The sequence below is a fragment of the Oryctolagus cuniculus genome, chromosome 1, assembly GCF_051225735.1.
Source record: "Oryctolagus cuniculus isolate XC-2025 breed Fujian yellow rabbit chromosome 1, ASM5122573v1, whole genome shotgun sequence".
Taxonomy (NCBI): domain Eukaryota; kingdom Metazoa; phylum Chordata; class Mammalia; order Lagomorpha; family Leporidae; genus Oryctolagus; species Oryctolagus cuniculus.
Genome location: NC_142867.1, coordinates 21,462,501 through 21,477,545, shown reverse-complemented (window position 1 = coordinate 21,477,545; position 15,045 = coordinate 21,462,501). Strand labels below are relative to the sequence as shown.

Here is a 15,045-nt window from a genome sequence, read left to right as displayed (position 1 = left end):
TTACCTAAGGCTGATCATACCTGCCCATTGTTTCGGACCATGCTTTCTTGTTAACATATCTTGGGTATATCTCCCTACAGACATATATCGCATTCATTCATAATTGCCTCCCAGTCGTGTTCCATGATTTACTTTGGTTGTTTCTAGTATTTTACTATTATTAGAAATATAGTCCTGTCACGAATGTCTTTGACAGGAGGGGGTTGGACTATCCACAGGGTAGACTGCTGGGAGGAAGAGTGTGGGTATTTGACAGTTTAATGCATAGTGTCAAGCTGCCCTTCAGGAAGGTTGTACGCTCCACAGCTCTGGTCATGACACGTCTACGACTTCGTGAGTGTTATAAGTGGAGCGTGGAGTCTCCTTGTTTGGGTTTGCAGCTTCTTTCATTGGGACAGAGGCTAAAGCGAGCGGTTCGCTGCATTGCCTCTGCTCCGCGCACCTGCCCAGGAGAAACCCGCTCGCCCGCAGTCCTGACTCCTCCTGTCCAGCAGGGGGCGAAGGCTCGCCCGCTCCCGCATGCGCAGTGCGCTCCGTGTCAGACGCCGCCGGGCCCGAGAGCCTGCGCCCTGTTCCAGGCGTGTTCGTGTCGACCTGACCCTGGCCGTGGCTTCCTCCAACCTCGGCGCAGTTCGACCCGGGCAGCCGTGGCCAGCGCCCCGCGGCATGAGCCGGTGACCGAGCACGGGGCCGATCGGGAGGCAGCCGTGGCTGAGGTTAGTGCGGCGCGCGAGGGCCGGGCGCGGGCGGCGGGGGACGCTCCGTGGAGGCCCGTGGGCTGCGGCAGGCCGCCTCGCCCCGCCGGGGGCCTCCTCCAGCCATTTCGCGCGTTGCCCTGCGCATCCCCCTGGCTGGGCCGGCCCCTGGGTCCCCCGGGTCCCCCTCACCCGCTCCTGTGCCCAGCCCCGGCAGCTGGCCTGCCCCGCAGGACCGCCCCTTCCTGCTGCCACCTCCTTCCCGCGAGCTCCCGGGGATGCCGTGGCCCCTGGTGCGGTGCCGGCCGGGGGCGCGTGGGCGTTCGGAGCCACAGCGGGGTCAGAGATCCTTGCTTGCTGTGACTTCCTGGGGAGCGCTGGTCTGGAGGCGCCCTTGACTCGCTCATCAGCAGGTGCTGTGTGGATGCCCAGAGGTGACCGCTCTCATTGTCCTGGGGACTCGGTGTGCGACTCTCAGCGCTCCGGGCTGCTTGGGGGAGGAGACCCGTGAGTCCGTTTCCAGGCCCTCGCTGTCCCCTCGCTGTGAAGCCAGCGCGGCCGTGTTCTGGTTGTGCAGTGTGGGACAGGGTAGTGAGCCGTTCCCTTGTTCTAACCCCGTCTGTGCGATCAGAAGGATGACAGCCTGTCATGCAGCGCGGAGTACCTGAACGCTGACGTTGTGCCAAAAAACGGACCCTGGCACGTCCTCAGTGCTCAGTAAGGGTTATTATTATTATTTTTTTTTAAGATTTTATTTATTGACAGTGAGAGAAAGAGCCAGAGAGAGAGGCCTTCCATCCGCTGGTTCACTCCCCAGATGGCCGCAATGTCCGGAGCTGTGCCGATCCCAAGCTTCTTCCGGGTCTCCCATGCGGGTGCAGGGGCCCAAGGACGTGGGCCATCTTCTCCTGCTTTCCCAGGCCACAGCAGAGAGCTGGATCGGAAGTGGAACAGCCGGGACTAGAACCGGCAACCATATGGGATGCCGTGTTGCAGGTGGAAGATTAACCTACTGCCGCCTGGCGCTGGCCCCTTGTTATTAGTTACTTCATGCTATTATATTGTGTAAACTATAGTACGGTTCCCACAATAATAAGAAACTTTTTTTAAAAACGGAAACTATTTTTAGGGGTGGTTAGCTGTAGTATAACTTTTTTTTTTTTTTTTTAAGATTTATTTATTTGTTTGAAAGGCAGAGTTACAGAGAGGCAGAGGCAGAGGCAGAGAGAGGTCTTCCATCCACTAGTTCACTCCCCAGATGTCTGCAATGGCTGGAGCTGGGGTGATCCGAAGCCAGGAGCCAGGAGCTTCTTCTGGCTCTCCCATGTGGGTGCAGGGGCCCAAGGACTTGGGCCATCCTCCACTGCTTTCCCAGGCCATAGCAGAGAGCTGGATCAGAAGTGGAGCAGCTGGGACTCACATTGGTGCCCATATGGAATGCCGGCACTGGAGGCGGCGGCTTTACCCGCTAGGCCACAGTGCCAGCCCCTGTAATATAACTTTAACGATACAGAATCTTATCAGGGATCTGGTATTCAGCCTGGCAGGTGAGATGCCCGACGCCCGCATCGGAGTGTCTGCCTCCTGACTCCAGCTTTGTGCTGATGCACACCTTGGAGCAAGAGGTGCGGGCTCCAGTAACCGAGTCCCTGCCACCTACGCGGGAAACCCAGGTGCGTTCCCTGCCCCTGGCTCCCACCTTGACCCAGCCCTGGCTGTCACTGGCATTCGGGGATGTACTAACAGGTGGGAGGTCTCTTTTTCTGTCTGTCTTTCCCTATGTCTGTCTGTCTCTCAAATGAAGTAAGTAGGAGGCTGACACTGTGGCGTAGCAGGTAAAGCCACCACCTGCAGTGCCTGCATCCCATATGGGCACCAGTTCAAGACCTGGCTGCTCCACTTCCAATCCAGCTCTCTGCTGTGGCCTGGGAAAGCAGTAGAAGATGGCCCAAGTCCTGGGTCCCCTGTACCTGCTTGAGAGACCCGGAAGAAGCTCCTGGCTTTGGATTGGCGCAGCTCCAGCCGTTTTGGCCAATTGGGGAGTGAGCCAGTGGATGGAAGATCTCTGTCTCTCTCTCTCTGCTTCTCCTTCTCTCTCTGTGTGACTCTTTCAAGGAAATAAATCTTAAAAAAGAGAGAGAGAGAGAGAAAGAAAGAAAGAAAGAAGAAAAGAAAAGAAAAGAAAAGAAAAAGAAAGAAAGAAGTCAATAAATACATAGAAAAACTGTACCAGGTGAAGCAGTGAATTATGGATTTCCCTCCTTTTGCTAATACTTGGCTCCTTTGTTTTCAGGAGCGTTGGGGTAAGCCCCAGTGTGGCAGTGGCCCTGGGAGTTCAGCTGTGAGGGTGTCTCTGGAAAGGTTGATACAGGGGACTGAGTGGATTGGATGTACCCTGAAGCACCCAGCGGAGGTTGTGCGGACAAGTTCTGGGCATAAGTAATTCCAGGAACAGAAAGTGCAGCTCACCCTGACAATAGATGGGGATTAAGAGACTTTTCCAGTGACTCAGTGCCTGCTGGGTGACGTGGTGTTCTTCAAGGACAGGGCTGATGTGTTTCCAGGAGGACGAAGCTCGTAGGGCTGTGTTTGGAAATTCTTCGGGCTGTGATGTATAGAATAAAGGCCTTAGTAGAAGAGTCCTTGCAGTCTGTCGTCCTCAGGGGTACGGAGTGTCATCTTTGGATGGAGAGATTGTGACTTGTTTCCCTGGAGGGTGGTTCCGGAGGTGTCCGTCTTTCTCGGCTTCCCCATGCAAAGCTCTGGGCGGACGGGTTCTATGTCTGACAGTAATGCTGGAGCACCCCGAGTCAGGAGCTTTACAAAAGTGGTGCAGTTTAGCGCAGGGTTCTGCAGGTGGGGTGGGGAGAATAATAGCACCCCGGATGTGCTCCTGCTTGGCAGAGGTGGGACAGGAGGTGTTGGGGAGTGGGAAGGGAAAACTTCTGGTCTGTGGAAGGGCCTAGCTGATTCCAGCTCAGGGAAGGAGGACACAGGGGTCACCACCACGTAATAACTCAATAGTAGCTCGGGGGCTGCACGCTGCACCGATGGAACTGGGGGGAGGCAGTCATTCATCCAACAAATGTTTACATTGCTATTACGTAAGTCCTAGACCGAGCAGAAGGCAAACTCTTGACTGTGAGAGAGGTGACAGCTAATGGAGGAGATGGACTTGTGGCTAGTTCACTGGTCAATGTGTGTCATATCAGAAAAGCTGGACAGCTGAGGAAGACAAAATGCTGACCTGGCAAGGGTGGAGTGTGGGCTCTGAGCTGACACTGGGAGTCCCCCGACCAGTAGTAGGGAAAGGAGTTGCCGACCAATGTCCTCATCTCCCACCCTTCTGAGGGACAAGGCATCTCCATGGGTCTGCAGAGGGACCCCAGGAGCTCTGGCAGCCCCTGTTGCGCAAACAGTAAGAGCTCAATAACCACTGTTTTTTATAAATAATTTTTAGGGGTTGGCACTGTGATGTAGCAGGTAAGGCTGTACCCTCGGTGCTGGCCTTCAGTGCTAGCATCCCATGTGGGCACCGGTTTGAGTCCCAGCTGCTTCACTTTGATCCAGCTCCCTGCTAATGTGCCTGGAAAGGCAACGGAGGAAGGCTTGGGCCCCTGCACCCATGTGGGAGGCCTGGAGGAAACTCTTGGCTCCTGGCTTCAGATCTTCCCAGCTGTGGCCATGGCAGCCAACTGGGGAATGAACCAGTGCATGGAAGATCTCACTCTGTCTCTCTGTCTCTGTCTTTCTCTATGTAACTCTGCATTTCAACTAAATAAATATATTTTTTAAATATTTATTTTATTTTTTGAAAGGCAGACTTACAGAGAAAGGTAGAGACAGAGAGGTCTTCCATTTGCTGGTTCACTTCCCAAATGGCCGTAATAACCAGCGCTGGGCCAGGATGCAGCCAGGAGCCAGGAGCTTTTTCCATGTGCAGGAGCCCAAGGACATGGGCCATCCTCTGCTGCTTTCCCAGGTGCTTCGGCAGGGGAGTTGGATGGGAAGTGGAGCAGCCGAGACTTGAACCGATGCCTATATGGGATGTCAACGCTGCAGACCAGGGCTTGGACCCACTGCACAATAGCGCCCCGCCTCTAAATAAGTAAATCTTTTAAAAAAATAATTTTTAAAACTTATTTGAAAGGCAAAGAGAGAGAGCTTGAGAGTGAGAGCACTTCTGTCCTCTGGTTCACTCCCCAGGTGCCTGAAACACACAGGGCAGGACCAAGCCAGTTCCCCATGTGGGTGATAGGCCCCAACTGCTTGAGCCATCACCAGCATTCCTGTCTGTATTAGCAGGAAGCTGGAGCCAGGAGTTGGAGCCAGGAGTTGAACACACGGGTGGCTAACCAGTATCTTAACCATTAGGCTGGACCCCTGCCCCGAGTAGTGCACTGTTTACTGGCTTTCTCTTGTGGCCTTCTCTTTCCTCGCCCTCTCAACCTGCCCTCTCAGATTACTCCCCAGTAAGTTAACTGCTTGCACCCTCATCTTTGTGTCTCCTTTTTTTCCTGTTGGAGGGGGGTGTGGTGGGTGCACTTAAACAGGCCTTGCTTTGATCTAATCAGGCAGGGTTTTCTTAGCTTGAAGTTGAGCATCTTGAATCTGTGAGTGGAAATCTTTCACCATTTTTGGATTTTCATGGCTGCAACAGTGGCCTCTAGCTTCTGAAAAATGAGAGTTAAGAGAACAAACAATGTCAGTATTATTATGAAAATACTGGAGAACCTTTGGAAGGGTCTTGGGTGTACCTCATGGAATGCCTGGCCTATACCCTGAGAACCACTGTTGTGATGTTTTGGTATTGAGATATCCCCACCTGTACAGGTGAACTGGCGAGTGTTCCCTCTATTCCTCTGGGTTCTAGAATAACTTGTGTAACATTGGAATATGTGGTGGATATTTGATTAGCAAAATTTTCTATATAGGGAGATTTTTAAACTTTTTATTCATTTTCTTTAATATTCTAGAACTATTCACATTTGCTATTTTCTCCTCAAGACTCTTAAAGGATTTTTCCATTTCTTCCACATTTTTGAGTGTATTAGCATAAGTTCATTGGTATTATCTTACTTTAGATATGTGCAACTTTACAATTATGCTCCCCTTTTTATTATATATATTTATTAATTTTTCTCTGTTGTTGAGGTGGATTTGTTCTGAGAGGAGGAGCGTGGTGGGGGCAAGAGGCACGGAGTCACCATACAGACCCCAGGAGCCGGGTGAAAGCAGGCCAGAGGCGAGCAGCCCGCAGACTCATTTATTTCAGTTGGTACAGCAGCTTAAATAGCCAAGGCAGCCAATCCAGTCAAGGGGAGGTCTGTGCCCTAACCAATGACAGCCTGTTGCCAGGCAGTATCCAAGGCCATCCAATCACAGCCTGTTGCCAGGCAGGCTCCGTTGCCATGTGGTTTCTGAAGCCATCCAATCACAGCCATTGCCAGGCAGGCTCTGTTGTCATGTGGTTTCTGAAGCCATCCAATCACAGCCCATTGCCAGTCAGGCTCGGTTGTCATGTGGTTTCCAAAGCCATCCAATCACAGGCTGTTGCCAGGCAGTCTCTGTTGCCAGTGGCCATCTTGGCATGGCCTTATTCCACCACATTTCCCCCTTTTCGTTTATTTTTGAGCAACAGGAGGCATGATTTTTGGCCATTCCATTGTTGACCCTGTTTCCATGTGGTCTCCGTACATGGCTGTGCCTATCTTAGGTTGTCCCTCAGGGGATCTTACCCATCATTGACTAACCAGCACTCAAAATGGGGGACCACAGGAGTGCTTGCTGAGATGAGGGTAGGAATGAGGAACAATGGTAATCAGGAATGGTGTGACCGCTCCCAGGCTGTGGGCCATTCGAGTGGCTGACCAGAGCTAGTGGGGTATAAAACAGTAACGGATGTGGCTATGGGCAGTTTCCCAGGGTAGGATGATAGAGCAGGTGCGTCTGCTAACAAGGCGGGCTCTCAGTCTTGTTCAGCTGTTTCTGGTTGGCTGTCGGTTGCAGGCTTGATGTTTCTGGCTGGTACCCAAATGGGCTGTCCCACATTCTCTGGAAAGACACAAGCATATCCTGGGCCCTTGGTTAGCAGAGGGTGTGGTCCCTTCCATTCTCCTGCCAGGGGGTCTTTCCACCTAACCACAGGGGCTGGGGGCTGGGATGGGAAGGATCCCCAGTGTTTATAAGCTGGGCTGATCCCTTGGGAATCAAAAGTAAGAAAATTGATAGTGAAAAGGACCTCAGTCAAAGCAAGTTGTGGGTCTGGGGGCATATGATTGTTTTTCTATCTTTGTAAGAGATCTTTAATTATCCTATGAGTTCTTTCAATGATTGCCTGTCCCTGTGGGTTGTATGGGATACCTGTGGCAGATTGTATGTTCCAGGACCTCAGGAAGGAATTAAATTCCTGTGATGTATATGCTGGCCCGTTATCAGTCTTTATGGTCCAGGGGACACCAAGGACCAGCATGGCTGACTTAACCGCCTTTATCACATTACTAGCCTTTTCTCTGGATTGGGCTGTTGCAAATACAGCCTTTGAATAAGTATCTACCACCGCGTGGACAAACTTAAGTTTACCAAAGGAGTTAATGTGTGTGACGTCCATTTACCAGAGCTTATTAGGAGCAAGGCCTTGAGGGTTCACTCCTGCTTGTTGCAGTGGGCCTAACAGGGCGAGGGGTGCACAATTCTTGCAAGAGTGCACTAGGTGTTTGCATTGACTCGTTAGCTTTGGGAAAAGCGATTTTATGTTGCTTGCTGACATATGAAATTTTTGGTGTAGAATACGGGCTTGTTCTAGGTGTCCGATGGAAGCCATGTTGCAGGAGATAAGACAATCGACCTTTTTGTTGCCTTGGTTAATAAAGCCAGGTAACCCTGTATGTGATCTTATGTGTGAGATATACCATGGGTGTTTTCTGTTCTCAGTTAGCCCTTTTAAGTGTTGTGAACATCTGGTCAATTGGCTTATTGGGTTAAAGACTGCAAAAGGGATCGTCTTTGCTACCTGTACTGAGTATTTGCTGTCTGAAAATATATTTACTGGCCCATCTTGGCTAAGGAGTAGAACCTTGACTATTGCCCTTATTTCTCCCAACTGTACTGATCCCCTGTGGGGTTCTACATGGATCTTATCCTTTTCTGTGGAGGATTTGATCTTAGTCTTGCAATCTTTTGCCCAATGAAAGCCTTTTTCACATCTGGGACACAGCGTTTTGGGCTTGCCCCATCTGTCAGCATTTGGGCAGTTTCGCCGTAGGTGTCCCGTTTCCTGACATCCCCAAGAAACTGGAGGGTCATTAGACTTCCTTGTGTTCAGTTTGTTAATGGCTGCGGTTAGGGCTTGTATGGGTGTGTCGGCAGGGTTTACCTCCCTTGTAGCTAGTATCCATGTAGAAATGTCTTCATTACGGACTGGGGCGACTGCAGCTTTGCCTCTTTGGTAGCACCTTCCCAAGCTAATTGTTTCACCAGATGTCTTGATCAGGGCCAAGTGGCAATCTTTTCTCTACTGCCTCCAAGACTCTGGCAAGGAAATTGGGGAACCATGCGCCCGGGCCTTGAACTAGGCTTCTAAAGAGCTGACTATAAGTAGGAGGATTTATATTTTTTACGGCTCTAAGTGCCAAATCTCTGACCTGATCAGAATAGGCAACTACTCCAATGCGGGCCTGTTCCTGGGGCTATGTGTAGGTGCCGCGGCCTGTAAGCATATCAAAGGTTACTGCAATTCATAGGCAGCATTATTCCTCACCACGGTTTCAGCCTCTTCCTGATAGGAGGCTTTCCACTGTGAGAACTGTGGTCTCGACAAACATGCTTTGAGCAGTGCAACCCAGTCAAAATGAGTTTGAAGGTCCGCTGCCCATTGTGTGAGCACCTGTTCAAAGTAGGGAGAGTCAGGGCCTGACTCTTGAGAAGCCTTTTTTAGCATAGTGAGGTCATTTACGGGCGCTGGAATCCAGGGCCTGAATTCTGCGTCTGCTCCTACATTAACGGCAAACGTGCAGGTGGGATGGGGTCTAGCAGCTGCCCTGAGAGCCTGGGGGGACCTCACCAAGTCTGACACGCTGTCTCTTTCTCAATCACATTGGCGCACCAGATGTTGAGGTTGATTCGTTCTGAAAGGAGGAGCGTGGTAGGGGCAAGAGGCGCAGAGTCAGCACGCAGACCCCAGGAGTCGGGTAAAAGCAGGCCAGAGGCCAGCAGCACGCAGACTCATTTATTTCAGTTGGTACAACAGCTTAAATAGCCAAGGCAGCCAATCCAGTCAAGGGGAGGTCTGTGCCCTAACCAATGACAGCCTGTTGCCAGGCAGTATCCAAGGCCATCCAATCATAGCCTGTTGCCAGGCAGTATCCAAGGCCATCCAATCACAGCCTGTTGCCAGGCAGGCTCCGTTGCCATGTGGTTTCTGAAGCCATCCAATCACAGCCTGTTGCCATTCAGTCTCCATTGTCATGTGGTTTCTGAAGCCATCCAATCACAGCCTGTTGCCATTCAGTCTCCGTTGTCATGTGGTTTCTGAAGCCATCCAATCACAGCCTGTTGCCAGGCAGACTCTGTTGCCAGTGGCCATCTTGGCATGGCCTCCTCATTCCACCACGTTTTGTATCTTAAGGATAAATTCATTGTAATAATTAACAATTTTTCATAAAAAACACAAACCGTAACCAAAAGAAAACATTTATAGCACATATAATCAATAAGGACTGGCAACCAGAATTATGTCAAGATGTCAATTTTATTTATTTTATTTTTCAAAAGATTTATTTATTTATTTGAAAGGCAGAGTTAGAGGCAGAGAGAGAGAGAGAGAAAGAGAGAGGTCAGTTGGTCTTCCATCCGTTAGTTCACTCCCTAGATGGCTGCAACAGCCAGAGCTATGCTGATCCATGCCAGGAGCCAGGTGCTTCTTCCAGGTCTCCCTGGAGGGTGCAGGGGCCCAAGGACTTGGGCCATCTTCTACTGCTTTCCCAGGCCATAGCAGAGAGCTGGATTGGAAGTGGAGCATCCAGGGCTTGAACCGGCACCCATATGGGATGCCGGCACTGCAGACCAGGTGTTAACCCTCTGTGCTATGGTCAATTTTATTTTTAAGAAATGCTAAGTTTGGGGCCGGTGCTGTGGTGCAGCAGGTTAACGCCCTGGCCTAAAGCACCAGCATCCCAAATGGGCACCGGTTCAAGACATGGCTGCCCCTTTTCCGATCCGGCTCTCTGCTATGGCCTGGGAAGGCCGAGGAGGATAGCCCAAGTCCTTGGGTCCCTGCACCCACATGGGAGACCCAGAGGAAGCTCCTGGCTCTTGGCTTTGGATCGGCGCAGCCCTGGCTGTTGCGGCCAATTGTGGAGTGAACCAGCGGATGGTTGACCTCTTTCTCTCTCTCTCTTTCCCTCTCTCTCTCTGCCTCTCCTCTTTCTGTGTAACTCTTTCAAATAAATAAATAAGTCTTAAAAAAAAAAAAAGAAATGCCAGGTTCTACACAATGGAATATTATTCAGCTATAGGAAAGAACAGAATTCTACCATTTGCAGCAAAATAGACACAACTGGAGTTCATCATGTTTGGGATAAGCTGAACCCAGATGAACTAATACTGCATGTTCTCCCTTATATGTGGGAGCTAAAATTCAAAAACAAAGAAAAAAAAAAGAGAAAAAAGTAAGAAATATCTTGTGCTGATGCACAAGATATATTGCTGCAAATATAGTTTTGTAAAACTTTGTTTTATACCTTTGTGAAACCAGTGGTTAAGATTGTTATACTACTGTAGTTCTAATGAACTGTTATTACTTTAAAAGGTACTGTATATGGGTGAAATGGTCATTTTTTCATTCAATCATTGTGTATGGCTGTTGTCTATATTCCCACTAAACTAGGAGGATCTTATTGCTTTTTACTTTAAACTTCTTATTTGGTAAAATATTAAGCTTTTTTACTGTAATGTAAATTTAAAATATTATCTTGAAAAGAAAAAGAGATCTTTCATCCACTGATTTAATTCCCACAACACCTGGGGCTGGGCCAGGCTGAAGCCAAGAGCCAGGAACTCCATCTGGGTCTCCCATGTGGGTAGCAGGAACCAAGTATTTGAGCCATTACTGCTGCTCCCCAGGGGATATATTAGCAGGAAGCTGGAATTGGAAGCTGAGTGGGACTCAAATCCAGGCACTCTGGTATGCGATGGGATGTCCCAAACATCATCTTGAGTGCTTGTTCTGAATGCCTGCCCCAGGAATCTGAATTTTAGCAGACTCCCTATGGTCACAAACATATATTACCCTTCTGTGTTCGGGAGTCACATGTCAGTCTGTGAGTTGACCTGGGTGGGAAGTTGTAACGTGGGCTGGTGGTGTACAGTTCTTTACATGCATTTGTCCCCAGATCTGTCAGTGAGCTCCAGGGGTACCCCCAGAGTGGCAAGGAAGCCATCCATGCCACAAGGTGGGCCTGTGGGGGGGGGCGGGGAGGACAGAGGGCGTGGGGACACACCGGGAACATGCGGTGATCATTAGAATGTTGTGTCATGGAATCAGCATATATTGAGTGGCTGATGTACGTATCCCAAGGTATATCATCTCTAAGCTTGAACTGTATGAATTTCCAGTCGTTAGTCTGTGGCAAGCAAACTCCCTGATGTGTTCCAGTTCATGGTCTTAGAGAGTTGAAATCCCTCATGACCGTGCAGCGCATTTAACTCAGAAAGCTGAGAGCAATGACAACATTCAAGCCTTGGCCATGCTCGGCCAGCTGGGCAAGAAGCAGCGGCATTGTGTGGGTAGGATGGAGGGGCTCCTTTCATCCAAGGTGAACTTGGTGGTTAAAGCCCGAGATGGTCTCTGAGCTTCTTAGTTACCTCCCTCTCTATGGATAGCATTTCTGAAAGATCAGCAGTAGACTGAGGCTTTGACACTGGAATGCCTCAGTAGCTTGGGGTCACGTGGCGGGGCTGTGACAGTTGGTGCAGTCACACTGAAGGCTGTGCCCCCACACATACTACCTGGGCACCGGTCAGTTTGTGGTCTGTAGGGGAACTCTTCATTTTTAGCTGAAGACTAACCCTTTTCTCTGTGTCTCGGTCAATGATGCTTATGTATCGACTGTTTCATTTACCGACTGCTATGTGGCAAAGCACCCCAGAACTTAGTTGCTTACAACAGGGACACCCGTTCCTGATATTGCAATGTGTGCACAGCTTGGCGGGGAAGGCTCCTCTCTGCTCCACGTGGTTTCTTCTGGGGCCTCCCTAAGGGTGCCTTCCCCTAGGGACTCAGCTTCCTGGCATCCGGGAGAAGTTCCAGGAGTTCAGAAGCAGGTTCACACCCAGGTTCAAAAGCCCTAGATGTCATTTCTGCCATGTTGCTTGGTCAAAGCGTATGGCCAAGCTGGCCCAGAAGCAGGGGGCAGAGACGCAGTCTCCTTTTTGATAGGAAAAGTGTTGCTCACATGCACAGGTGGAAGAACCACTGGTGTCCAACTTTGGAAATGGAGCCCCCACTGCCTTCTTTTCCTCACTGCCTCCTTCTCTCCTCCTCTTTCCCGGCCTCCCTCCCTTTGTCCTGCCCCATTCCTCTTATTGTCATCATAAAACATCTGTATGTATTTATTTAGAGATTAAAGATTAATCTTTTCTCTCTGATAACCCTTTGTACTTTCTTGATACTTTCCTAGTGATGTCTGTCTGAGAGGCAGAGACAGAGTGTGAGAGAAAGGGGGAGAGACGAAACACACTCCCAGCCACTTATTTACTCAAATGCTTGCAATGTCTGGACTGGACCTGGCCAAAGCCCAGAGCTGGGAACTCATTCCAGGTCTCCCTGTGGGTGGCAGGAACCCAAGAATTTGCCTTCTAGGCTCTGAATTAGCAGGAAGCTGGAGTCAGGAGCCAGTGGTGACATTGACCCCAGGTATTCCTATGCAGGACCTGGTAACTGCTGACCTACGCCTGCCCCCTAGTGGTGCTTCTGGGTTCTGTGTTTCATGCTCAGTTTTGTCTCTGATTAGTTAGTTCCAAGCAGAGGCTGTGCTTCCAGTGCCTGCCAGGTGCTCAGTAACGGATGGAAACGTTTTATATTGCCAGGCAGCTTCTTGTCCAGAGAAGGCATCCTTTCATTTTAGTCATGTGCTTCAAAGTGAAACAAAGTAACTGGCTGTAGCTATTCCGCTTTTGAATTTTCTTCCTTGGTCAGCACCCTGCTTCCCAGCCCCCCAGTGTCTACCAGCTTATGCTATATAGTTATGTTTTATGGTATCTATCTATGTTTATATTACATATTTCTATGGTATATGTTATCCTGTAGCATATTACTTGGTTATACAAATACATAAACACATATATTTGTTGGAAGAATCAAATATCCCTGTCTACTTTGTCATCAAACCAAGCTAAGGGAAGGAAGTAGGTAAATTAAAAGTTGAACCGCCCTGCTAGAATGTCATTCGCCACCCCGACTCCCTGATCTCTTTCTTTCCTCTCCCCATGGTGACCAGGAGTGTGGGGAAGAGGCCGTGTGTGTCATTATGTGTGCGTCAGTCAAGTACAACATCCGGGGTCCGGCCCTCATCCCGAGAATGAAGACCAAGCACCGCATCTACTACATCACCCTCTTCTCCATCGTCCTCCTGGGCCTCATCGCCACGGGCATGTTTCAGTTCTGGCCGCACTCCATCGAGTCCTCCAGCGACTGGAGCGTGGAGAAGCGCAGCATCCGGGACGTGCCGGTGGTCAGGCTGCCGGCCGACAGCCCCATCCCGGAGCGGGGGGACCTCAGCTGCAGGATGCACACGTGTTTCGACGTGTACCGCTGTGGCTTCAACCCGAAGAACAAGATCAAGGTGTACATCTACTCCCTGAAGAAGTACGTGGACGACTTTGGCGTCCCGGTGAGCGACACCATCTCCCGGGAGTACAATGAGCTGCTCACCGCCATCTCGGACAGTGACTACTACACTGACGACATCAACCGGGCCTGCCTGTTTGTTCCCTCCATCGATGTGCTCAACCAGAGCCCGCTGCGCATCAAGGAGACGGCGCAGGCATTGGCCCAGCTCTCCAGGTGCGTAACGCATGCAGGCCAGAGACCCAGGGGCGTTCTGATTGTCCTTCAGGCCACTAAAGGGAAGGGGACGGAGAGAAACGCTCTGCCCCAAGAACCGGCTTCCAGATGCTGTCCAACTTGTCAAGGGAGGGTGTGCGTGAGCCGCGGGCTGCTAGCAGGCGGCCTGTACTCTGAGAGCCTGGCCCTGGGCGGAGCCGTCCCTGACTCCGGTTCTGCTGCTGCGGGGTGGGGTCCCAGCTGCTTACTGCCTACAGCTAAGCAGGGCCCAGCTTCCCGCAGCTTGCCTGTTACACTTCCACACGCGCCTCCCCCACCGCTCGCATAATCCGTGTGCACTGTGAGAGCTCTGAAAATGTCGTGGTCCACGAGAGGACTTCCATAACCCTGCCCTTAAGAGGTACCGTTATTCATACTTCATTTTATTATTTGAGAGACAGAGAGTTAGGGAGAGAGAGCCTCCCTCTGCTGATTCACTCCCCGAATGCCTGCAACAGCTGGGACTGGGAGCTGAGACCTCAATCCCGGGCTCCCATGTGGGTGGCAGGAACTCAGTTGTGCTATTTCTGCTGCCTCCCGGGTTCTGCATTAGAACCTAGAACCTAGAATTGGGAGCCGGAGTTGGGAATCAAACTGAGGCCTCCCAGTGTGGGCTGTCTGAACCATTGTGCCAAATGCCTGCCTCCACTGTTACTGTCGTGACGTTACTTTTCAGCCATTTTTGTATAAAAAATATATTCATATACAAGTGCATGGGTAGACTTTTTGTTATTAAGGGTGAGATCAGGTAGTACATTTCTCTTTGGTTGTGTTTTCTTCTTAATATGGCAGGAATGTATTTCCAAGTAAGTAATGCTTTTTTGCTATATAGTTTTAAGGGTTATATAGTATTCCACTTTGTGGATGTTTCATAATGTGTTTAGCCAACCTTCTGTAATTTATTTATTTGTCTATCCCTATAACCAATTGGTAAACATTTAGGCAGTTTCCAGAACTGTTAGAAACAGTGCTATAGCAGACAGGTTTGTGAATACGACCCTCTGTTTTTGTCTGTCCAGGAGACAGCCTTGTGCCTGATGCACTGTTGGGATTATGGTAATTAACTTTGCGTTAATTGGTTAATCGGTGAAGTGGCCCAGTTTGATATCTGTGGGGATACGTGCTATTTCCTATGCAGTAAGGGACGCCTGTTTGTTGACACGTGGATTCTCCTACATGGTTCATTTCTTCACAGGTGGGACCGAGGCACAAATCACCTGTTGTTCAACATGCTGCCTGGAGGTCCCC

The 15,045-nt window shown here is 50.2% G+C and overlaps 1 protein-coding gene across 8 annotated transcripts in view; it reads left to right on the top strand.

Moving 5' to 3' along the window:
- The first annotated feature begins 520 nt into the window (after positions 1 to 520).
- The window catches only part of EXT2 (exostosin glycosyltransferase 2), a 159,366-nt gene continuing 144,841 nt past the window's right edge, over positions 521 to 15,045 (top strand). For 4 of the 8 annotated variants that reach the window (XM_008270099.5, XM_089309425.1, XM_070071337.2 and 1 more), the window contains exons 1-3: positions 521 to 716; positions 13,193 to 13,758; positions 14,993 to 15,045. The exon at positions 14,993 to 15,045 is cut by the window's right edge and continues 37 nt beyond it. In XM_008270099.5, coding sequence (XP_008268321.1) covers positions 13,223 to 13,758; positions 14,993 to 15,045 — 589 coding nt within the window. In that variant the 5' untranslated portion in view covers positions 521 to 716; positions 13,193 to 13,222. Of the gene's footprint in view, positions 717 to 2,239; positions 2,369 to 13,192; positions 13,759 to 14,992 lie in introns of those variants that run through there. The other 4 variants (XM_070071335.1, XM_089309418.1, XM_089309410.1 and 1 more) reach the window with 1 other exon arrangement.